Source organism: Bubalus kerabau, chromosome 1, assembly GCF_029407905.1.
Source record: "Bubalus kerabau isolate K-KA32 ecotype Philippines breed swamp buffalo chromosome 1, PCC_UOA_SB_1v2, whole genome shotgun sequence".
NCBI classification, from domain to species: Eukaryota; Metazoa; Chordata; class Mammalia; order Artiodactyla; family Bovidae; genus Bubalus; species Bubalus kerabau.
The window spans coordinates 57,680,396-57,705,432 of NC_073624.1; the positions used below are offsets into that span (position 1 = coordinate 57,680,396).

The 25,037-nt window shown below is 40.7% G+C and overlaps 1 protein-coding gene across 2 annotated transcripts in view; it reads right to left on the bottom strand.

Annotated features, from left to right (window-relative positions):
* Nucleotides 1-25,037, bottom strand: part of NR1H4 (nuclear receptor subfamily 1 group H member 4) — a 59,517-nt gene that overhangs the window by 13,348 nt on the left and 21,132 nt on the right. Inside the window, exons 3-6 of one of the 2 annotated variants that reach the window (XM_055576125.1) lie at nucleotides 8,245-8,385; nucleotides 5,954-6,087; nucleotides 3,841-3,939; nucleotides 3,429-3,528 (exon numbers count right to left, since the gene is read on the bottom strand). In XM_055576125.1, coding sequence (XP_055432100.1) covers nucleotides 3,429-3,528; nucleotides 3,841-3,939; nucleotides 5,954-6,087; nucleotides 8,245-8,385 — 474 coding nt within the window. Of the gene's footprint in view, nucleotides 1-3,428; nucleotides 3,529-3,840; nucleotides 3,940-5,953; nucleotides 6,088-8,232; nucleotides 8,386-25,037 lie in introns of both variants that reach the window. The other variant, XM_055576116.1, reaches the window with a different exon arrangement.

Sequence of the window (25,037 nt, forward strand, 5' to 3'; positions counted from 1 at the left end):
GTTAAAAATCCTACATATGTGTACGTTTGTAGAGATAAAAATATGTGAAAGAAATCAAACCAGACTTCTATTAATGGTGGACTAGAATAAAGATGATGCAGGAGGGTGAAGAGGGGACTTTCTAACCCTAACTTTCTGCTCCATATATTTCTGCGTTGTTTGAGTCAGGTGATTTAATTACTTACAATGGACACCAATTTATTCAGAGTTTTTCCATCTAAAACTTTAAAAAATGGAGTGAAAGATTCCTTCTTTGCCTGCCTGCTGAGCCTGCCTTCTGAGATGGCCCAGATCTACAAGGTATGATTTTTAAGGAGGTTTGGAAAGGTAGGAATTTTTTTTTTATCAAAATCCATTAATCTTTTAAATTCATCCCCCCATTGATAAGCAAACATTTAAGTCCTTTTCCATAATTTGTATTTTAACCAAGTATAAAATCAGATTGTGAGAGTAAAGAATAAGCTTTTTCAGATTATATTCCCTGTCTACCTCCTACCCAAGATTATGAATCACACTTTTAGAAGCTATGCCCCTTTGTTTCTCTTCCTAAAATATAACCCAGAAACTTAAATCAGGCCTGAAGTCTCATTTCCATCTCACTGTCACAAATGCCTGATCAGGCCAAGTCTCAGAACATCTGTAAGTAGCAGCTCTGCTGTAACCATCTCTTTTCCTACTGGTAATGAATAACCTTCCCCTGTTCTAAGAATTTGGCTTTTCTGTCTCTTAAAAAAAACAAAAGTCACTACCTTAAAGACTCTAAGAGCTCCTCTGAGGGCAGGAGCCTTGCTGAGTCTCCAGCACCCTGGATAGTGCCTGGCACAGGTTATGCTCAAAGTGCTGAAAGACTCTTGCTGCGTCTTTCACAAAACAGCCTTTCATACTGGTATTATATCACTATTATTATTATACATAATAATGTTGTCATTTCTAAAGTTATTGTTAATCAATATTCTTAGTGTCTCAAGATTTTCTTGCCTTTAATTTCCTGCTGTATTTAAATTTTTTTTCTTCTACTTTATTCATAAAACATGCATTAATTATTTAAACATGCATTAATTGTTTCTCTCCCTCGGGAACTATATTAGGCACTGGAAATGAAGAGGTGTATAAGATTCTTGCCACTGCTTTCAGATAAGCCACCTTCTTGTAAATAAGATTCTTTCTTTTCTTCAGTTATTCCTTGGTTCAATACCAACTGACCATTTGAACTGAAAAACCTTTTCCCATAAGCAACCAAGAACATTACATTCTCCCTTTCCCAGTTCTACCCCCAACCCAGTTTCCACTCTTGTACAATCTTGGTTTTGATCAAGATTGCTTTAGCTAAATTAGCATACAACAAATTAAGTTTCTCTTTCATTGTTAATAAAGGAATGAGATATATTAATGTTTCAATGATAACAAGAACTTTCTCCCAATGTTTTATGACTTTTACATAAGTTTATGTCTATCTATGACACATTTAATAAAATAATAGCATAATGCTACAAAAGAAAGCAAATTAAATATCTAATTAAAATCCTACATCAGAAGTTACCTTCTATAACAATATTACAGTGTTGTGCTACTATACAAGGTATATACACTACTAGACCATGGGTTTCTAATGTACTGCTTCTGCTGCTGCTAAGTCACTTCAGTCGTGTCCGACTCTGTGAGACCCCATAGACAGCAGCCCACCAGGCTCCCCCATCCCTGGGATTCTCCAGGCAAGAACACTGGAGTGGGTTGCCATTTCCTTCTCCAATGCATGGAAGTGAAAAGTGAAAGTGAAGTCGCCCAGTTGTGTCTGACTCTTAGCGACCCCATGGACTGCAGCCTACTAGGCTGCTCCGCCAATGGGATTTTCCAGGCAAGAGTCCTGGAGTGGGGTGCCATTGCCTTCTCCATCTAATGCACTAACATATTTTAAAAACACTGAAACAACTTAAACCTATTGACTTAGCATTGATAATGCAGCTGGAAAATGGGGGCTGGGGAGGGGTGTAACTTTGGGAGATAAGAATCTTGAATTCCAGTTAATGCACTGGCACCATCTAAATGGGGCTTCCAAGGTGGCTGCCTGCCAATGCAGGAGACTCAGGAGACGAAGGTTAAATCCCTGGGTTGGGAAAATCAGCTGGAGAAGGGAATGGCAATCCACTTCTTCCCTGGAAAATCCCATGGACTGTGGAGCCTGGTGGGCTACAGTCCATGGGATCACAAAGAGTCAGACATGATTGAGCATGCACACACAATCTAAATGATTATGGATAAGTCCCTCTCCCTCATCCTCCACATACAACTGTTCATCAAGCCCTATCAATTTTTGAGTCTCTCTTCATTTCCTCTGCATTGCTTTATTTCAAGCCTTTTACCTAGATTGGTGCAGTAGGCATACTAACTGATTCTGACTACCTGCAATGCTTCCGTTTTCAAATCCATCTTGTACAAACCCAATAAAGTCATATCTCTGTAACATAAACTTCATCATGTTGTACTTCAAAAATAAATAAATAAAGCCACCAAAACCCCTTACCATCCAGGGGATAAGAATTAAATCCTTTAGTTATGTCCTCATCAGTCTGGTACCAATCTGCCTTATGTCAAACCAAGGAGCCCACCATAGATACACTGAATCTTCTCTCCCATCTCTAATAATTCTATTCTTGTTCATGCTTCATTACATTTTCACAAGCAGATCTCTCAACTTGGAATGCCCCTTCTTTCCTATCACCAGGAAAACTCCTTTTTTGTTTTATACCCAAATCAATAAGATTCTTTCTGAAGCCTCCCGGTCTTTCTCAGGTACAATTAGGAACCACTTTCTCTCTGTTCAAACAGCGCTTTATATACATTAAAAAATTTTTTTAGCCTTTAGTTACTCTACTTGAAGGTAATTGTTAGGTACTTATTATAGTGAAAGGGAACGTCTTAGCTGCTCAGTTGTGTCTGACTCTTTGTGACCCCATGGACTGTAGCCCGCGGGGCTCCTTTATCCATGGAATTCTCTAGGCAAGAAAACTGGAGTGGGTAGCCATTCCCTTTTCCAGGGAATCTTCCCAACCCAAGGATCATACCTGTGTCTCCCGAATTGCAACCAGATTCTTTACCATCTGAGACAGCAATTAAGACACAGAGTCAGACATGACTGAGCAACTTTCACTTAGTATAGAGCAGGTATCAGAAATGCTTATTGGATGAATAAATGGATGAATAACAATTCTGCAAAGTTTCAATTTTTAATCTATCATTTGGTGAACTATTATAAATGACTTGCTGATGAATGGAACATGATCTGGCCCTAATATTTCATGTCTGTAGTAGACACATGAATTTAGAGCAGATGTGAGATGACTCCCATTCGATGATAAACAGACACGTGCCTTTCAATGTCACAAGAATACTGTACAGTATAGTAGAGAAGTAAGTATGTGCAAAGATACCTGGAAGTTTTTTTGTGAATTCTACAAGAACCTGTACATGACTGGTAGCCATTTCAGTTAAAATGAGAAAATTTTCTTCTGCGCTGAATTCTTCTTTTAACTAAATTTTAAGAAAAAAAAGCAAACAATAAGCAGATCAGAGAAATCAACATAAAATTATTAGACTACAGAATCATATTTATATAATAAAATTTAAGACCCAACTCATATTTTCAGATTTTTGGAGAACAAATGCTATTACCAAGCTAAATATGAGACTTATTCTTTGTTTAATGTAGCAAAAAGTATAACTTTAATTCTAAGCCCTAATCATTTTAAAGTAACATATTCATATATAAATTTGACCTCCAAGGTAGTCAAAGCTCGACAAAATATTAACTTCAAACACATAATTTTCAGATATTGTACATACAAATTTATTTGTTATTTCCTGAGGCATCCTCTGCTTGCTATATGAATCCATAATATAATGAAGAAGATTCTGTTGATCTGGGGTGAGTTCAGTTTTCTCCTACACTGGCAAAAAAATAAAAGGTGTTAGGGAAGGTGGTTATAAGGCATGTTTCTCATATATGCATTCATCTATAGTAAACCACTAGCAGAAACTGTTGAAAAAAACCCTAAATACGGCAGAAACTGTGCATGCACTCTGTTATAACGTGTACTTGCTTTCTCTGGGCCGTTGGACAAGCTATATCACATTTCACTAAATTTGTCCCAAGTGGCTAATTTTCCTATCTACAAAACATGGATAGCAAAATATTCCTTTCATGTATTTCTTATGAAGAAATAATAATCTGGATATGAAGCCTATCAAGACAATTCACAAAATTACTGAAAATTCAGTTTAATCATAACTAAGAACAGCTTCCCACATATAAAATGGAGACTTCACCTAAGTGTAGTTATGTGGAACAGGGATCAACCAACTGTAGCCCATGGACTAAATCCACCTGGTTTTATAAATTTATTTCAACAGAACTACACTCGCTTTTCAGTGTATTGTCTATACTGCTTTCGTACTACCATGGCAGAGTTGAATGGTTCTCACAGAGACCGTGTGGCCAAGGCCTAAAATATCTGGTCCTTGATAGAAATGTTACCAACCCCTTAAGTAGTGAGTCATCAGTCGGGACAATTCAGACCCCAAACACCTCTTTCCCTCTGATTAGCATCTTTTGTGAGATGAGACTAATTGTGTCAACTCGTTGCTTCCTTTACCAAAGTATTATTGACAAAGCACTGTGGCAAAGCAATATAGCCGACCCTTGAACAACACAGGGTTTGAACTATGTGGGTCCACTTATGCATGAATTTCTTTTGTTAAACATGTTCTGCTGTACTACAGAATCTGTGGTTGGTTTTTGAATTCACGGATGCAGAACTGAGGTTACTGGAGGGCTAGCATGTGAAATGACATGTGGATTTTCAACTGCCTGAGAGTGGGTACCCCTAATCACCCTCATGTTGTTTAAGGGTCATCTGTACTTTTAACATAAAATTATTTTTTCTGAAATGAATACAACAGAACATAGTTGCAAAACTAAACATGGATGACATTTTCATCAGCGGTGTAATATTGAGAAAGGTATGACTTGACTGATCATAGATTACTGGTTTTGCAACTAATGGAAAGTTGAAATTTTTCCAAAAGTCCTGTGCACCATCATCATATGTTTGGCCAAGCATCCAACACGCTGTTCCTCTGTTTTGTCTGAAATCCTGAAAGGATTTCTTGAGTAATTTGTGACCTCGGAGGGAATGGCCTTTCCCTATTGATCCACAGATGTGTATTCATCCTGTCTTACCCCATGAGGACTAATCCACAAGCCTCTATTGAATCCATATCCTTTCTGGTCTGAGCCTCCCTTCTCAATGACAAGGAAAAAATGTCATCAAAATGTGGCTTTAAAAAATCCTCTTTATATCCCAAGCCATTCCCACTGGCAAACTCGGGGAAGCAGGAGAGGAATGGAGTCAAGGAGATGGGGAACTTGCACTTATTTTGCTTCATCCATGTTTACATAGGCTTCCCTGGTGGCTCAGATGGTCAAGAGTCTGCCTGCAAAGCAGGAGACCCAGGTTTGATCCCTGGGTTGGGAAGATCCCCTGGAGAAGGGAATGGCTTTTGTTATCTTTTGAATTTTTACATGGAATCATATATTACTGTTTTGATTAAAAAGCAAAGAAGAGGGACTTCCCTGGTGGGCCAGTGGCTAAGACTCCATGCCCCCAACACAGGCATTGAATTGAACCCCCGGGTTCAATTCCTAGCAAGGGAACTAGATCCCATGTGGTGCAACTAAAGATCTTGTTTGCCACAACTAAGACTTGGCACAGCCAAATACATATATAAATATTTAAAATAAATAAATAAAAAGCAAAGAAGAAATCCACTTGACACACACTTGAAATGAAATCCTGGTGGTGGCTGTGGCCCTCATCTGAAAGCCCCCCACCCATGTCACGACATCCTGGACGCTCAGCAGCCACTGGTTCTGACCAACACCGTGGCCCATCATTACCCTGCATGACTTAGTTGTCGAGGTCACTTGTCGCAGGTCACGTCCTTCACTGTCTTCATGGATGGCCTGATCTGCATGCTGCTTCACGTTTTTTCTCAGTCGTTTAGATTTACACTGAATTTCAGTTAACAAGCCTGAAAAAATAAGCAGAGTCTTCACCATCCAAGGAAAGTCCTATTGGATGTGTGTGGTCACAAGGCAGCTGAGCTATAGTCAGCTCTAAAGGTCTCCTTTGCCATCTGGCACTGAGCTGATTCTAGCCCTGCTGACACTGTAAGACTTGACCTTGAACAAGAAATATATCTCCTGTGAGTCTCAGTTTCTTCCTTGATAAAATGGAAATGATAATTTACCCTATAGAGTTTTTTGTAGATTAAATATGACTAGGTCACTTTTTAAAATGAGTAAACAAAGAATCTGTAATAACAAAGCATTGTACAAATGTAAGGTAGTCAGTAAAAGAAGGTGAGTGACACTCACCCTCTTCCTGGCCTAGGGGGCCTCGGAAGCTAGTGTTTCAAAACATATTATTATTTTTCATTGATGTTTACATAATGTACTGTAAGAAGTATATTCAATTTCTCATTAAACACAGAAGTAAATGTGTTGGGTAAAATGATGTCAACATCCTTTAGGGAAAAATCTTAAAGTTCTGTTAATTTTCAGAATTGTATAAATTATTGAGAATATAGTTATAGATGAAAATAACTCCAGGGGACTTTGAAATTTTTTTTTTTTAATAATCATGGGGCTTCCCTGATGGCTCAAAAGTTAAAGAATCTGCCTACAATGCAGGAGACCCAGGTTTGATTTCAGGGTAGGGAAGATCCGCTGGAGAAGATACTAGCTACCCACTCCAAAATTCTTGCCTGGAGAATTCCATGGACAGAGAAGCCTGGCAGGCTACAGTCCACGGGGTTGCAGAGTTGGACATGACTGAGCAACTAACACTTTCACACTTTGAATAATCATACAATATCATCATGAATTTTCACTTAAACAGAACAATCTAAAATAGTGGAGAGCAATCTCCCATGTTCCCATTTAACTTCCTCATTCTCTCAATGTTAATGAAACAAACCTCCAAGAATTTCTTTGTCCAGGGCATGTATTTTATAGGATCATACAAAAGTTCCTGTATCTGTTGCTGGATGAGTCTGTGTTTTCATAAATAATATTATAGACTCTTGTAGGTAGGGTCATGAAAAATGTCCTCAGGACTTAGTTGGAACAGGTTCATATTTAAGTGATGAGGAACATGAACCACCTAGAATGGGAGTGAGTGTTTCCACTGTAAGATTGGATTCCAGCCGCAGCCCCTGCCGCAGTCTCTTGTTTCATACATGCTAAGAAAAGATTGTGATCGGCCACTATAAAACTTTCATCCATCCAGAGCTGGATTATTTACACTGCCCTATTTTTTTCTCCTTCCTGCACGCATTATTTCTTTGGGTCCATCCCAGTTGCCTATGGTTGGCGAACAATAGAACTGGAGTCATCTTCCAAAGGATTTTATTTCATGTGGCATTCCTTCTCTGAATGTTATCATCTCCTTGGTGATGTTTGTTTGTCTATTTGTGTTTTGAGAAGGAAGAGGACGTATCTCAGAATCTGAGGGGTCTGCAGAATTTTCAGAATGAAAAATTAATATGTTACATACTAGCGTGCATTCCAAATTCTGATGAAGATTACGGTTTCTCACAAAGCCAGCAGTTAATACAGTGTTTCTTTATCTGATCGAAAGACCAAATTATATTAAAACTCGGAGTAGTTAATTTCCTGTGTAAACCTATACAAATTGGTTCAAAGCTGCACAAAGAAGGAGTCTTAATAAAATGACTTGGTTTAAAACTCTATCTAGACAATTCAGAGGCAGTTATATCTTATAAAACATTTTTAATTTTCCCCACAGCTGTGAATTTTTATGCTAATTAATAAGTAAGCAGGATATTGAATTATATTTGGAGGAAACTTTTAGACTTTTATTCTTTGTAGCTAATTAAAATGTGCTATTTTGGCTATATGTTAAAGCCACTTCACTTCACATATAATTCATTGCAAGAATGGACACTAAAATACAGCTGTTTCTTTCAGGTGTATGAAGTGCTCTGCAGCTGACAGTTTGGACAATTTCAGTGGTTCATTATTCTTTTCAAGAACTTAGATGGTTTACTAAGTCCCTTCCTCAATTTGTGACCTACCATTCTAATCATATGAATTACCTGACATCTGCCTCCTTAAGAGATTTTTAGTGGAATTTAATTGCTTGATGCAAATACCTGTATACATACATTCAGCCAACATTCCCATTTCTTTGCATTTCCTTAGTCGACACTCTTGGCACTTCCTTCGCATGTACATGTCCATCACACAGTTGCCCCCGTTTTTACACTTGTACACAGCGTTTTTGGTAATGCTTCTTCTGAAGAAACCTGGGGAAGAAACACAGAAAGGAGTAAGAGGCTACTAACAACACACTCGATTTCAGAGATGGCAGAGCATCTTCTCATGAACCCCTGCAGGGCACCCAGGCCATCCTCGACCATACCTGTGACAAATGGCCTTTTGGTTGCACTGCATGGTCCAGATTGGCTGCTATTTTAATGATTTATCTCTCAAAAATAAAGACATGCTTGAATGATAGCCTCTCTTAGAAAAACTCTTGGTTTTAAAAGATAGATTACTTTCATTAGTGTATCTTTACAGGGAGACAATTACCCGCTAATGAGCTCTAGGTGCTAGTGGTAAAGAGTTGAATAAGTCATCCCTGCCCTCTTACAGTTTACGGGCTGAGAACAAAGAGATGCAAACAACCAAATCAGTGAAATTCCATGTTCCTGGGCTGTGCTGGGGCAAAGAAGCTGGCTGAATGGTCAGTTCTGGATGCAGAGGTCAGAATCAGAAGCGAAAAATGAGCTGTCTTAAAAAACAAGGGACTGTTTACCAGGCAGACAGGGAGAGGTCACATTTGAGGTTTCATTTCAGTACTTAATATACCCGCTTGGTATAATAATAAACATGCAAACCTTGCTTTAAAAATAAGCATCTCCCTGAAGAAGATGTAGCCATACCCACTGCTGCTTCAGTTCAGTTGTCTGGAGTAGGGCAAGGGATTGACTGACTCCCTCTCTGCTTCTCCTGTTCCTCCTCCACCCATGGACCTGGATGACCATAGTTTCTGGCTCTTCCATGGCAAATCAAGAAAGAATTGTGGGAGACAGGGGAGGAAGTGACAGGAAGTGCTTCCTTGGCTGGTGTTGTCAGAAGCTGGTTTCTACCTAGCGAGTTTCTGAAATCGACTCTTTATCCCATGGGTCATGTTATTTTGAGAACTCCTGCCCTCTCCTTGATGAGGGCAAATATGTATCTCTTCTAGCCCATGGCTTGTATCTCCCTCTGCTTCCAGGAATTTGGCAATTCACCTCCATTCGCTTTCTTCTGACGTCCCTCCATGTGGTGCTTTTAGCATGGACTTAACCCCATGCTGTTTTCTCTGCTCCAACAAACTCAGACCTATCTCCCACCTATTATGAGCAGTCAGCTACCTGCCCTCTTGACCTTTCAACTTCTCAGGTGAAAGTCAGACATCAATCTCTGGTGTCCCTCAGCTGTGGGGAATATTTTTCAGTCTCCTCAAGTGATCTTGTTGACAACCCTTCCATTGGGCGCAGGGCAGCAGGGCCTCCTTAGTGCACAGACCTTATCTGGGGAAGAGGGATATCTTTTCCTAATCCCCATAAAAGCTCCATACTTTTTCCACTGGTGTTGAGTGTTTGAATGTCTACTGTGGAGGTATTTGTCAGCAGTGGCCTGCCACTAGGGCAGGGACTCTGGGTGCAGGAGACCTGGGTATGGCATAAGCCCTCTTGGAGGAGATTGCCATTAACTCCACCACAGAGCAACCAAAACTTACACAGGACTGGGGAAACAGATTCTTTGAGGGCACAAATAAAACCTTGTGCATATCAGGACCCAGGAGAAAAGAGCTGTGACCCCACAAGACACTGACCCAGACTTGCCCATGAGTGTCCAGGAGTCTGGCAGAGGCATGGGTCAGCAGTGGCATGCTGCAGGTTGGGGGCACTGAGTGCAGCAGTGTGTGCATGAGAACTTTTGAAAGAGGTTGCTATTATCTTCATTCAGTTCAATTCAGTTGCTCACTTGAGTCCAACTCTTTGCGACCCCGCTGACTGCAGCATGCCAGGCTTCCCTGTCCTTCACCAACTCCTGGAGCTTACTCAAACTCATGTCCATTGAGTTGGTGATGCTATCCAACCATCTCATCCTCTGTTGTCCCCTTCTCCTGCCACCTTCAATCTTTCCCAGCATCAGGGTTTTATCAAATCAGTTAGTTCTTCGCATCAGATGGCCAAAGTATTGGAGTTTCAGCTTCAGCATCAGTCCTTCCAATGAATATTAAGGACAGATTTCCCCTGGGATGGACTGGTTGGATCTCCTTGCAGTCCAAGGGACTCTCAAGAGTCTTCTCCAATACCACAGTTCAACAGCATCAATTCTTCGATGCTCAGCTTTCTTTACAGTCCAGCTCTCACATCCATATATGATGACTGGAAAAACCACAGCTTTGACCAGACAGACCTTTGTTGGCAAAGTAGTGTCTTTGATTTTTAATATACTGTCTAGGTTGGTCATAACTTTTCTTTCAAGGAGTGTCTTTTAATTTCATGGTTGCAGTCAGCATCTGCAGTGATTTTGGAGCCCAAAAAATAAAGTGCGCCACTGTTTCCTCATCTATTTGCCAGGAAGTAATGGGACCAGATGCCATGATCTTAGTTTTCTGAATGTTGAGTTTTAAGCCAACTTTTTCATTCTCCTCTTTTACTTTCATTAAGAGGCTCTTCAGTTCTTCTTCACTTTCTGCCATAAGGGTGGTGTCATCTGCATATCTGAGGTTACTGATATTTCACCCGGCAATCTTGATTCCAGCCTGTGCTTCATCCAGCCCAGTGTTTCTCTTGATGTACTTTGCATATAAGTTAAATAAGCTGGATGACAACACACAGCCTTGACATACTCCTTTTCCTATTTGGAACTAGTCTGTTGTTCTCTGTCCAGTTCTAACTGTTGCTTCCTGAACCGCATACAGATTTCTCAAGAGGCAGGTCAGGTCATCTGGTATTCCCATCTCTTTCAGAATTTTCCACAGTTTGAGGTGATACACACAGTCAAACACTTTGGCATAGTCAATAAAGCAGAAATAGATGATTTTCTGGAACTCTTTTGCTTTTTTGATGATCCAGCGGATGTTGGCAATATGATCACTGGTTCCTCTGCCTTTTCTAAAATGAGCTTTAACATCTGGAAGTTCACAGTTCACGTATTATTGAAGCCTGGCTTGGAGAATTTTGAGTATTACTTTACTAGCGTGTGAGATGAGTGCAAGTGTGTGGTAGTTTGAGCATTCTTTGGCATTGCCTTTCTTTGGGATTGGAATGAAAACTGAACTTTTCCAGTCCTGTGGCCACTGCTGAGTATTCCAAATTTGCTGGCATATTGAGTGCAGCACTTTCACAGAATCATCTTTCAGGATTTGAAATAGCTCAACTGGAATTCCATCACCTCCACTAGCTTTGTTTGTAGTGATACTTCCTAAGGCCCCCTTGACTTCGCATTCCAGGATGTCTGGCTCTAGGTGAGTGATCACACCACTGTGATTATCTGGCTCATTAACATCTTTTTTGTATAGTTTTTCTGTATATTTTTGCCACCTCTTCTTACTATCTTCTGCTTCTATTAGGTCCATACAATTTCTGTCCTTTATTGTGCCCATTTTTACATGAAATGTTCCCTTAGTATCTCTGTTTTTCTTGAAGAGATCTCTAGTCTTTCCCATTCTGTTGTTTTCCTCTATTTCTTTGCATTGATCACTGGGGAAGTCTTTCTTATTTCTCCTTGCTATTCTTTGGAACTCTGCACAAAATGGGTATATCCTTCCTTTTCTCCTTATGACCAACCTACATAGCATATTCAAAAGCAGAGACATTACTTTGCCAATAAATGTCCATCTAGTCAAGGCTATGGTTTTTCCAGTGGTCATGTATGGATGTGAGAGTTGGACTGTGAAGAAAGCTGAGTGCCAAAGAATTGATGCTTTTGAACTGCGGTGTTGGAGAAGACTCTTGAGAGTCTCTTGGACTGCAAGAAGATCCAACCAGTCCATCCTAAAGGAGATCAGTCCTGGGTGTTCATTGGAAGGACTGATGCTGAAGCTAAAACTCCAATACTTTGGCCAGCTCATGCAAACAGTTGACTCACTGGGAAAGACCCTGATGCTGGGAAAGATTGAAGGTGGGAGGAGAAGGGGATGACAGAGGATGAGATGGTTGGATGGCATCACTGATTAGATGGACATGAGTTTGATTAAGCTCCAGGATTTGGTGATGGACAGGCAAGCCTGGTGTGCTGCAGTCTACAGGGTTGCAAAGAGTCAGACCCGACTGAGTGACTGAATTGAACTGAACTGAACTTCCACTGGTGCCCCCAGGGGCAGACAGCTGCACCCCACCCCTTTGAAATGGGGATATGGGATTCCCAGCACACTGGTCACATTTCCTAAACCTTTAAAGCTCCCTCTGTAAATTCCTCCTCACTTCAAACCTTCAAAGTGGGCACGATATTTAACTAGTCTTTAACTACCCACCACAAGATGGGCTTGCTTAGAATTATAGCATCTATTGTCTTCTTGCCTCTGTCAAAACTGAGACAGCTGTGTCCTTCTATTTTAACAGCCTATTGGAATAATAGCTGACATTTACCAAACACCGACTGGCTTTTGTTCTAACCACTTCACTTGCATTATTTATTTAGTCTTTATATCAATTTTATTATGAAGATAATATTATGTGTCCCCATATTACAGATGAAGAAGAAAGGTACATAGAGGCTAAGTACTTTGGTCATAAGCACATTGTTAAAAGGTGTACTAGAAAGTTCAAATCCAGGCAGTCATGCACCAAACCCCACACTCTTAACCACGAGGCTATAATTGCCTCTCTCACATCAGAAGAGAATCACTTAATATTAACTCCCTTGCAAGCTTCATCAAAGAATGCAAGAGCTATACCAAGATGAAGAAAACATTCCTGTCCTCAGAGCTTCCAACTTAGTGGCAAGACAAAGAAATAAAATCACAGTATAATGCAGTAGAGAATAATAGGAGAGCTAATTAAGTAATAAATTATTGTAATGTAGATGAAAAAGTGATCATTCCATGGCCATACTAAATTCTTGTGAAGGATATGCCACATTAAAGGGGAGACAGCAGTTCCATCATAGACTTAGAGACTTGCACATTTGTTATTACAATTTCCCAAGCAGAAGGCAATAAAAATTGTTTTAGTAAGATAAGTATATGACACGTTCCCATCACTGAGAAGTCTAGTGTCTTAAGGAAAAGGCATTATCTGGGCTAGGAATGAAAGAAAGTGGAAGTGAAGTTGCTCAGCCATGTCCAACTCTTTGTGACCCTGTGGACTGTAGCCTACCAGGCTCCTCTGTCCATGGGACTCTGATTAATTCCAAGTAGGGAAAGTCACTTGGAATGATTCAGGGCTATTCTGAGCCCATATGTCTTTTCCTCAAGACACTAGACTTGACCTGGGTTCAATCCCTGCAGGGGTTGGGAAGATCCCCTGGAGAAGGTCATAGCAACCTACTCCAATATTCTTGCCTGGAGAATCCCCATGGACAGAGGAGCCTGGCAGGCTACAGTCCACTGGGTCACAAAGAGTCAGACACGACTCAGCAACTAAGCACAGGGGGAGTCACAGAACTCATGATGGAATTAGAATTTGAGCTGGACATCAGAGAATAAGTAGAATTTTGAAACATGGATTTTGAAGGAGGAAGGAAAGACTGGTAAATGAGCAAAGGCATGGAGTTATGGAAACTCCAAAGAAGGGTTGATAATCCATCTTGATGGGAGGGTAGAGTGTGGGGAGAATTAGTGGGAACTGGATGAGGGCATGTGGTGGGACAGAATATGGTTAAATGAACTTGAATTCCAAGCAAAGAAGCTGAAATACCTTTAAAGGGTTTTGGCATGGGAGGGTCTAACCTAATCTGTATGTTGGGCAGATGCCTTGGAGCAAGATCAAGGTGGGACAGGGAGACTGGAGACTGGAGACAAGAGGCTGTTATGGCCAGAGGGTGATGGATGCCTGACTTAGAGGCAGGGAAAACAGGGCGGAGGAAACAGGAACATTCAGGCCTGGATAACTAACTCGATATGAAAACAGGCTGAAGAAAAGGTTAGAGATGTCAAGGTTAAAAAAGTCATAAATTTGCTTGTAAATTTGTCAGCTAGTGTAACTCTCAGTAGGAAAGATACTACCGTTTTCCTAAATGTCAAATCTAACCACATGAAGTCTAAAAATAGTCTGTTGATATTGGGAGTGCAAATACCAGATCATGCATTTCAAAAGAAACTATAGACAAAAGAATTTTTTTTCCTGGTACCAAATGATTGAACTCAATGACCACTTTAGCCTACCTGAGTTAATATTTCCACTTATTTTCAGCCCCTCCCAAGGATGATTCATTCTAAAATCATGATCAATACTGATAGTTCAATAATTAACAGAAATAAAATTTCTTATTCCAAGATGAGTCAAAGGATAATTCTGCAGGGTTTTTTATTTGTTTTTATTCTGTTAATATTGTATTAATACTGAGAAGGAAATCATTATCATCTCAATAGCTGAATTAATTAGCTTTCACTCTGAGGTGGCAACACAATACTCTCATTGTATCACTTAAATAAGGCTACATATACAGTATTTATACTTATGCAAATCCATCCATACACATACCTCTGCTTCTATCCAGTGCATATTCAACAATGCCCATATCAAAGAAGTCATTTGAAAATGAATAGAAAGAAATATTCTCTGAGGAACAGAGGCTCCCTGGTAATCAAAGATGAGTAGACAGGGCTGGCATTGCCACCTGAGGAGTATGTTGCACTAGGAGGGTTCCTGGGGGGGCAGGTGAATAGCTATGGTAAAATGGACCCCTCAGTTATGCAGAACACTGAACATCCTGCTTTTTTGTTTGGGGCTTCCCTGGGCATCTGTCTGCAATGCAGGAGATCTGGGCTCGATCCCTGGTTGGGAAGACCCCTTGGAGAAGGGAATGGCAATCGTTCAAGTATTCTTGCCTGGAGAATTCCATGGACAGAGGAGCCTGGCCAGCTAGAGACCACGGGGTTGCAAAGAGTCAGACACAACTGAGCAATTAATACTTTCATTTTCACATACACACAGAACCCATATACTGCCAACTCATACACACATGCGTGCCTCTACAAGCACACATGCACATACTGGACTCCAGGGACTGACAGTAGGCCACCCGTTAATTTGAAATCAATAAAATGTTGGTTGATGCTTAAACCTTTAAGGCTTTTTTTTTCTTTTTTTTTTTTTTTGACCAAGGCCCTGAATCCTATTTCCTTGACCACAGCTCAAACTCATGACCCCTGCAGTAGAAGCAAGGACTCTTAACCACTAGACCACCAGGTAAGTCCTCCCCTGGCTCTTTCAGTTCAGTTCAGTCATGTCGGACTCTTTGCAACCCCATGGACTGCAGCACACCAGGCTTCCCTGTCCATCACCAAATCCCGGAGCTTAATCAAACTCGTGTTCATCGAGTCGGTGATGCCATCCAACCATCTCATCCTCTGTCATTGCCTTCTCCTCCCGCCTCAATCTTTCCCAGCATCAGGGTCTTTCCCAGTGAGTCAGTTCTTGGTATCAGGTGGCCAAAGTATTGCAGTTTCAGGTTCAACATCAGTCCTTCCAATGAATATTCAGAGATGATTTTTAGGATTGACTGGTTGGATCTCCTTGCAGTCCAAGGGACTCTCAAGAGTCTTCACCAACACCACAGCTCAAAAGCATTAATTCTTCGGCACTCAGCTTTCCTTATAGTCCAACTCTCACATCCATACATGACTACTGGAAAAAACATAGCTTTGACTAGACGGACCTTTGCAAAGCAATGTCTCTGCTTTTCAATATGCTGTCTAGGTTGGTCATAGCTTTTCTTCTAAGGAGCAAGCATCTTATAATTTCATGGCTGTAGTCAACATCTGCAGTGATTTTGGAGCCCAAAAAACTAAAGTCTCTCACTGTTTCCACTGTTCTCCAATTTATTTGGCATGAGGTGAAAGGACTGGATGCCATGATCTTAGTTTTCTGAATGTTGAGTTTTAAGCCAACTTTTTCACTCTCCTCTTTCACTTTCATCAAGAGGCTCTTTAGTTCTTCTATTTCTGCCATAAGTGTGGTGTCATCTGCATATCTGAGGTTACTGATATTTCTCCTGGCAATCTTGATTCCAGCTTGTGCTTCTTCCAGCCCAACATTTCACAGGATGTACTCTGCATATAAGTTAAATATGCAGGGTGACAATATGCCTTGATGTACTCTTTTCCCAATTTGGAACCAGTTTGTTGTTCCATGTCCAGTTCTGTTGCTTCTTGTCCTGTATACAGATTTCTCAGAAGGCAGATCAGGTGGTCTGGTATTCCCACCTCTTTAAGAATTTTCCACAGTTTTTGTGATCCACACAGTCTAAAGCATAGTCAATATGGCATAGTCAATAAAGCAGAAGTAGATGATTTTCTGGAACTCTCTTGCTTTTTTGATGATCCAATGGATGTTGGCAATTTGATCTCTGGTTCCTCTGCCTTCTCTAAATCCAGCTTGAACATCTGGGGGAAGTTCATAGTTCACGTACTATTGAATCTTGGCTTGGAGAATTTTGAGCATTACTTTGCTAGCATGTGAGTTGAGTGCAATTGTGCGGTAGTTTGAACATTCTATGGCAGTGCCTTTCTTTGGGATTGGAATGAAAACCGACCTTGTCTTGTCCTATGAGCACTGCTGAGTTTTCCAAATTTGCATACTGAGTGCAGCACTTTCACAGCATCATCTTTTAGGATTTGAAATTGCTCAACTGGAATTCCATCACCTCCACTAGCTTTGTTCATAGTGATGCTTCCTAAGGCCCTTGACCTAGGAAGACTTGACTTCTCATTCCAGGATGTCTGGCTCTAGGTGAGTGATCATACCATTATGCTTATCTGGGTCATGAAGATCTTATTTGTACAGTTCTTCTGTGTATTGTTGCCACCTCTTCTTACTATCTTCTGCTTCTGTTAGGTCCATACCATGTCTGTCTTTTATTGTGCCCATCTTTGCATTAAATGTTCCCTTGGTATCTCTATTTTTCTTGAAGAGATCTCCAGTCTTTCCCATTCTATTGTTTTCCTCTATTTCTTTGCATTGATCACTGAGGAAGGCTTTCTTATCTTTCCTTGCTATTCTTTGGAGCTCTGCATTCAAATGGGTATATCTTTCCTTTTCTCCTTTGCCTTTTGCTTCTCTTCTTTTCTCAGCTATTTGTAAGGCTTCCTCAGACAACCATTTTGCATTTTTGCATTTCTTTTTCTTGGGGATGGTCTTGATCACTGCCTCCTGTGCAGTGTCTCGAACCTCCATCCATAGTTCTTCAGGCACTGTGTCTATCAGATCTAATCCCTGGAATCTATTTGTCACTTTGACTTATAATTGTAGGGGATTTTTAACAGCAACAAACACATAGGACTAAGCAATTAGTTATCTAACTTCCAATATGGCCTAAATAGAGTCAGCGTTTAGTTCTGCCTCAGCAGACTGTAGCATAAAAAGGACTCTACCACCCACGTTATAGGGGCTTCCCTGGTAGTTCAGACAGTAAGGAATCTGCCTGCAATGCAGGAGACCTGGGTTTGATTCCTGGGTTGGGAAGATCCACTGGAGAAGGGAATGGCAACCCACTGCAGTATTCTTGCCTGGAGAATTCTATGAACAGACCATAGGGTCGCAAAGAGTCAGACATGACTGAGAGACTAACACTCACTTATACATGACTTATTTTGTATCAGACACTTTAAAACATTTTGCATATGGTGTTTCACTTAACATTCATAACAATCCTATGAGGTAGACTTATTCTTATCTCCCTTTTACAGATAAGGGCACTGAGTTACACAGAAATTAAGTAATTTGCTCAAGGTCCCACAGATAGTAAATAGTAGAGCTCAGATTTGAACCCTGATAGGCTCATTTCATGTAAAGATGGGCTCAATAAAGGACAGAAATGGTATGGACCTAACAGAAGCAAAAGATATTAAGAAGAGGTGGCAAGAATACACAGAAGAACTGTACAAAAAAGAGCTTCATGACCCAGATAATCATGATGGTGTGATCACTCACCTAGAGCCAGACATCCTGGAATGTGAAGTCAAGTGGGCCTTAGAAAGCATCACTATGAACAAAGCTAGTGGAGGTGATGGAATTCCAGTTGAGCAATTTCAAATCCTGAAAGATGATGCTGTCAAAGTGCTGCACTCAATATGTCAGCACATTTGGAAAACTCAGCAGTGGCCACAGGACTGAAAAAGGTCAGTTTTCATTCCAATCCCAAAGAAAGGCAATGCCAAAGAATGCTCAAACTACCACACAATTGCACTCATCTCACACGCTAGTAAAGTAATACTCAAAATTCTCCAAGCCAGGCTTCAGCAATACATGAACCGTGAACTTTCAGATGTTCAAGCTGGTTTTAGAAAAGGCAGAGGAACCAGAGATCAAACTGCCAACATCTGCTGGATCATCAAAAAAGCAAGAGAGTTCCAGAAAAACATCTATTTCTGCTTTATTGACTATGCCAAAGCCTTTGACTGTGTGGATCATAATAAACTGTGGAAGATTCTGAAAGAGATGGGAATATCAGATGACCTGACCTGCCTCTTGAGAAATCTGTATGCAGGTCAGGAAGCAACAGTTAGAACTGGACATGGAACAACAGACTGGTTCCAAATAGGAAAAGGAGTACGTCAAGCCTGTATATTGTCACCCTGCTTATTTAACTTATATGCAGAGTACATTATGAGAAACACTGGGCTGGAAGAAGCACAAGCTGGAATCAAGATTGCCAGGAGAAATATCAATAACCTCAGATATGCAGATGACACCACCCTTATGGCAGAAAGTGAAGAAGAACTAAAAAGCCTCTTGATGAAAGTGAAAGAGGAGAGTGAAAAAGTTGGCTTAAAGCTCAACATTCAGAAAACGAAGATCATGGCATCTGGTCCCATCACTTCATGGGAAATAGATGGGGAAACAGTGTCAGACTTTATTTTTTGGGCTCCAAATCACTACTGATGGCGATTGCAGCCATGAAATTAAAAGACACTTACTCCTTGGAAGGAAAGTTATGGCCAACCTGGATAGCATATTAAAAAGCAGAGATATTACTTTGCCAACAAAGTCCATCTAGTCAAGGCTATGATTTTTCCAGTGGTCATGTATGGATGTGAGAGTTGGACTGTTATAAAAGCTGAGGGCTGAAGAATTGATGCTTTTGAACTGTGGTGTTGGAGAAGACTCATGAGAGTCCCTTGGACTGCAAGGAGATCCAACCAGTCCATCCTAAAGGAGGTCAGTCCTGGGTGTTCTTTGGAAGGACTGATGCTGAAGCTGAAACTCCAATACTTTGGCTACCTCATGCGAAAAGTTGACTCATTGGAAAGGACCCTGATGCTGAGAGGGATTAGGGGCAGGCAGAGAAGGGGACGACAGAGGATGAGATGGTTGGATGGCATCACCGACTCGAAGGACATGAGTTTGGGTGAACTGCGGGAGTTGGTGATGGACAGGGAGGCCTGGCGTGCTGTGATTCATGGGGTCGCAAAGAGTCGGACACGACTGAGCGACTGAACTGAACTGACTGAGGCTCAGTTCCAAACTCTATGCACATAACCACTATATCATGCTTTCCTTCTGGTAAGATTGCATTCCTAAAAATTATCTTTTGTCATTAATGTCCCCAAATCCCTAATTCCTGTGAAATGGTGCACAGTTTCATCCCTATTCCCCAAACTTTTTCGCACACATTTCCCTGGTGGTCCAGTGGCTAATACTCCCCACTCCTAATACAGGGGACCTGGATTTGATCCCTGGTCAGGGAGCTAGTTCCCACATGCTGCAACTAAGAGTTCACATGCCACAACTAAAGATCCTGCATGCTGCAACTAAGACCCAGCAGAGCTAAATAAATAAATAGGTATTTAAAACAAAAAAACGAAACTTCTTCAGAAACATCCTATTCTTACTCTCCCATCTCAGCTGTCTTTTCCACAGCTGCAACAGAGTACAGGCTAGAGAGAATTGATGCCAGTACTAAACTAGGTAAACTTGGTCTCCATCACATAATTTTTTAGACTTCAGGATCTCAGTTCTTCTCTTTGAGTTGCTTGGTGAAAATTTTAGAACTCAACAACAGACTCCTGATCACCTGGCAGGTGACTGTTTTAGATCACTGTTTTTGAAAAAGCAAACTCTCACACTCTTGAATTACAGTTGATGAAAATAGTCTTAACTATTTAGTTTATGCTAATGGCTTCTCTGGTGGGTCAGTGCTAAAAAATCCACCTGCCAGTGCAGGAGAAGGAAATGGCAACCCACTCCAGTATTCTTGCGTGGGAAATCCCATGGACAGAGGAGCTTGGTGGGCTACAGTCCATGGGGTGGCAAGAGACGGACATGACTTGGTGACTAAACAACAACGTTTTTTTAAGTCCCCCCTCCCCCTTACCTCTTAGGGAGGCACAAAAATATGTCGACCTGGTTTTTCAACACTTATTTTTATCACTACCATTTCTCTTTTTAATTAATTAATAAATCTATTTATTGGCTCACTGGGTCTTCATTGCTGCAAGCAGGGGCTCTAGTTGCGGTGTACAGACTTCTCCTTGCCATGGCTTCTCCTGTTGCAGAGGATGGGCTCCAGAGCACGTGGGCTTTCAGTAACTGCCATACATGAGCTCGGTAGTTGTGACGCATGGGCTTAGTTGCCCAGCTGCATGTGGAATCTTCCTTGACCAGGGATCAAACTCATGTCCCCAGCACTGGCAGGCAGATTCTTAACCACCAGGGAAGTCCGCTACAATTTGTAATAATCTTTTTTTTTCTTTTTTTAAATTTAAATTTATTTATTTTAATTAGAGGCTAATTACTTTACCATATTGTATTGGTTTTGCCATACAGCAACATGAATCCGCCACGGGTGTACACATGTTCCTTAAATAAGTTTAAAAAGATCTGACTTTGAATTATCTTTGGAAGTTGTCTAATGTCACTCCAAAGTAGACAAATCTGCAGACAACTAAGTAGTCAAAGGGCATTCATCATACTTCTATACTCCCTCTAGGGGGAAAAAAATACCATAAAATAAGAGAAAAATTCAATAAAATATCATAGTCTATAAAAATGTTTGAATACAACTTCATTAGTGTATCAAAAATGTTGACGAACCTCAGAAAGACAGAAATCAGAGTAAATTTATGAAGAAACATGGCCATGGTGCAGAAGAGTCGGGAGTAGTAGCAATGGGGAAGTTCCAAGTTCAGATACAAGTAGATGCAGAGAGGGCCCTGAAGCATTGGTGAGGAGCACTGGATTAAGCCAGGGGTTGGCTAACTATAGCTTAAAGGATCAGTTTAGTTCCCTATTTCTGTATGGCCCACAACCTGAGAATGATTTTTACACATTTTAATGGTTGAAAGAAATCAAAAGAAGAATATTTGTAGTATGTAAAAATTACATGACATTTAAATGTCAGCATCCATAAATAAAGTTTTATTGGAACAAAACCATAATCATTCATTTACATATCTACTTCTGCACTACAATGGCAGAGTCAAAGAGTTGTGACAGAGATCTTAATACCTGCAAAGCCTAAAATACTAACTTTCTGCCTTTTTACATACAGAAAAAGTTTGCCAGCCCCCATGCTAAGCCAGGGATAGCAGAAGTACTTGCATGCAGTCTCAAGCAATGAATCCGGGTCAGTGAGGGAGGGCAAGGAGGAACAGGGAATCCTTATGCCCAGATCACAAGGACCAGAACATTCCATCTAACAGCAAATCTTGTCCTCCCTCCTGACAGGGAAAAGCAGGACACAGAAACACAAAGAGCATCCTTTGAGAGGTGGGCAAGAAATCTCCTCGTCTACTCAATGAGATTACTCTTGTTTCTAGTCATTTGGGAATTGTCTTTGCAAAATTAAGTGCTTCCTCTCTCTTGAGTCAATGAAGAGAGACAGAGGACATAAATTATTATTAGCAGAAAAAAAGAGGGCCATCCTAATAGTTTCATGTAGCCTCAATGTGCCAGGAAGAAACACAACCATCTTAATAGTTTTATTTATTCCTGACGACACATCTGGAGTGGGGTCCTCCATCCTGCAGGCAATGCTGTCGTGTCGCTAGTCAGCATCCTTTCCTCTCCTAGACTTTGTTACAACCTTTCCTTTTCAGTCTCTCAATACCATGTCCATACTTCTGACTCTCAGCGAATGACTGAGCTTCTCATTTGACTGACAAAATTGAACCTTTCAGAAGAGAATTTCCACATGTACCACCATGAGATCCATCAACCTGTCTGTATCTGTACTACATAATCTGCCTTCCTTCCTTTTACTAAAGATGGACTGGTCCTCTTCTAAACCAAACCCACCCTAAAATAAAAGCCTCCCTTAGCCCCCATCCTTCCATTCATTGCCCTGCTTCTCTGCTCCTCTTATGACAAGACTTCTTTAACGAGTAGTCCACAGTGGCTGTCTCTACTTGATCTCCTCCCTTTTCTCTTAAACCATGCCAATCAGACTTTACCCCACCACCACTGAAAAGGATCCTCCACCTGATTCAGTTCTCAGTGCTCATCTTGACTGAACCACCATCAGTGTTTGATACAAATGTGTGCTTCCTCTCTCTTGAGTAAATCAAGATAGAGAGAAGACATAAATTACTACTATCAGAAAAAAAAAAATAGAGGAACATTACTGCTAATCCCATGGATATTAAGAGCATAATAAAGAAATATTACCTTAAAAATTATATGCGCCTTCTCTATATCTCTAATTCTGTGTTTGTAAGGAGGGAAGATAGTTCTGTGGAAGTAGAGACTATCCAAATGACAAAAAAAACAAAATGCAAAACACACACACAAAATGAAACCACAAGTGGTTATCAGTGTTTGCCTCTGGGAAGCAGGAGTTGAGGTGGAAATGGTTGGGCAGGGGCTTTTCCACCATTTGACTTTTGAAAAAACGTGTGCTCATTTCTTTGCACAAATGTCTCAGTGCCTAAAGGAATTGAAAGCAAACATCACTGACACCCTCACCCCTACTGGGTATCTCTGGGAGAATGAGGGTAAGTGTAATGTCACTCTGCAGGAGTTTGCCTACAGGTCTTTAACAGCCATTTAAACTCCCAGGCAGGCAAATTCCCGGTGACTAAAGGCTGTTCCCTTTAGTCACAACTTTCATATCTACATGCTGCTTATATATTGAAACTTTTTTTCTTGTTTAAATCTAATTTTTATTGTCTTCAGTTTCTCTTATATCACTGCTCTATATTTATTTAAAATATCAATTTTTATCCATTGGAAATCACCCTCCTACCATTTCATTTTTCTGCATGTTCTTTTAGATACTATTTTACTACTTTTGTATTTTTAACCCTTTTTGTTTGTTTTCCTGATTTCTCCCTTTTATTTATTTTAGCTCAGCTGTGTGAATGGTTTTCCTACTTTGCTTTAAATGGTGACACTGAGTGCAAGAAGTTTCTTTTGTTCACCATTGCATTTCCTATGCTTAGAATAATGCCTGGAATATAGCTGGTATTTAATAATATTTCCCGAAAAAAAACTGAATTAATTCAAATTCCCAGCAGCTAGAGGCTTAATTAGTTAATAATGGGAGGAGAGAACCAAGATCATGGTATCTGGTCCCATTACTTCATGGCAAATTGATGAGGAGAAAGTGGAAGCAGTGACAGATTCTATTTTCTTGGGCTCCGAAATCACTGCAGACAGTGACTGCAGCCTCAAAATTAAAAGACGCTTGCTTCTTGGAAGGAAGCTATGAAAATCTAGACAGCATATTAAAAATCAAAGCAAAGACATTATTTTGCCGATAAAAGTCCATCTAGTCAAAGCTGTGGTTTTTCTAGTAGTCATATACACATGTGAGAGTTGGACCATAAAGAAGGCTGAGTGCTGAAGAATTGATGCCTTCAAATTGTGATGCTGGAGAAGACTCTTGAGAGTCCCTTGGACTGCAGGGAGATCAAGCCAGTGAATCCTAAAGGAAATTAACTCTGTGTATTCACTGGAAGGACTGATGCTGAAGCAGAAGCTCCAATTCTTTGGCCACCTGGTGTGAAGAGCCAACTCACTGAAAAAGACCCTGATGCTAGGAAAGACTGAAGGCAAAAGGAGAAGAGGGCAAGAGAGGATGAGATAGTTAGATAGCATCACCAACTCAATGGACATGAATCTGAGCAAATTTTGGGAGACAGTGAAAGCCAGGGAAGCCTGGTGTGCTGCAGTCCATGGGCTCACAAAGATTAGAACACAACTTAGCAACTGAACAACAACAACAAATGATCCAAATTAGTGAGGCGGGATGAAGACAAGAATAACAATGATAAAATAGCAGGAATTCATCAATAAAACAATAACGTTTGCTTTTTGAACACTCAAATATGCCAGGTACAAAGTTGCTGCTGCTGCTGCTGCTGCTAAGTCACTTCAGTCATGTCCAATCCTGGGAGACCCCATAGACAGCAGTCCAGCAGGCTCCCCTGTCCCTGGGATTCTCCAGGCAAGAACACTGGAGTAGGTTGCCATTTCCTTCTCCAATGCATGAAAGTGAAAAGTGAAAGTGAAATCTCTCAGTCGTGTCTGATTCTTCGAGACCCCATGGACTGCAGCCTACCAGGCTCCTCTGCCCATGGGATTTTCCAGGCAAGGTACAAAGCTAGATGTTTTAAAATCAACGTCTCATATTATTCTTCATGGCAATCCAGTGATAACAATAATAATAGTGGATGGACATTTATACTATGTTAACTGCTTTATCATGAGAAATGCTGGGCTGGAAGAAGCACAAGCTGGAATCAAGATTGCCAGGAGAAATATCCACAACCTCAGATATGCAGATGACACCACCC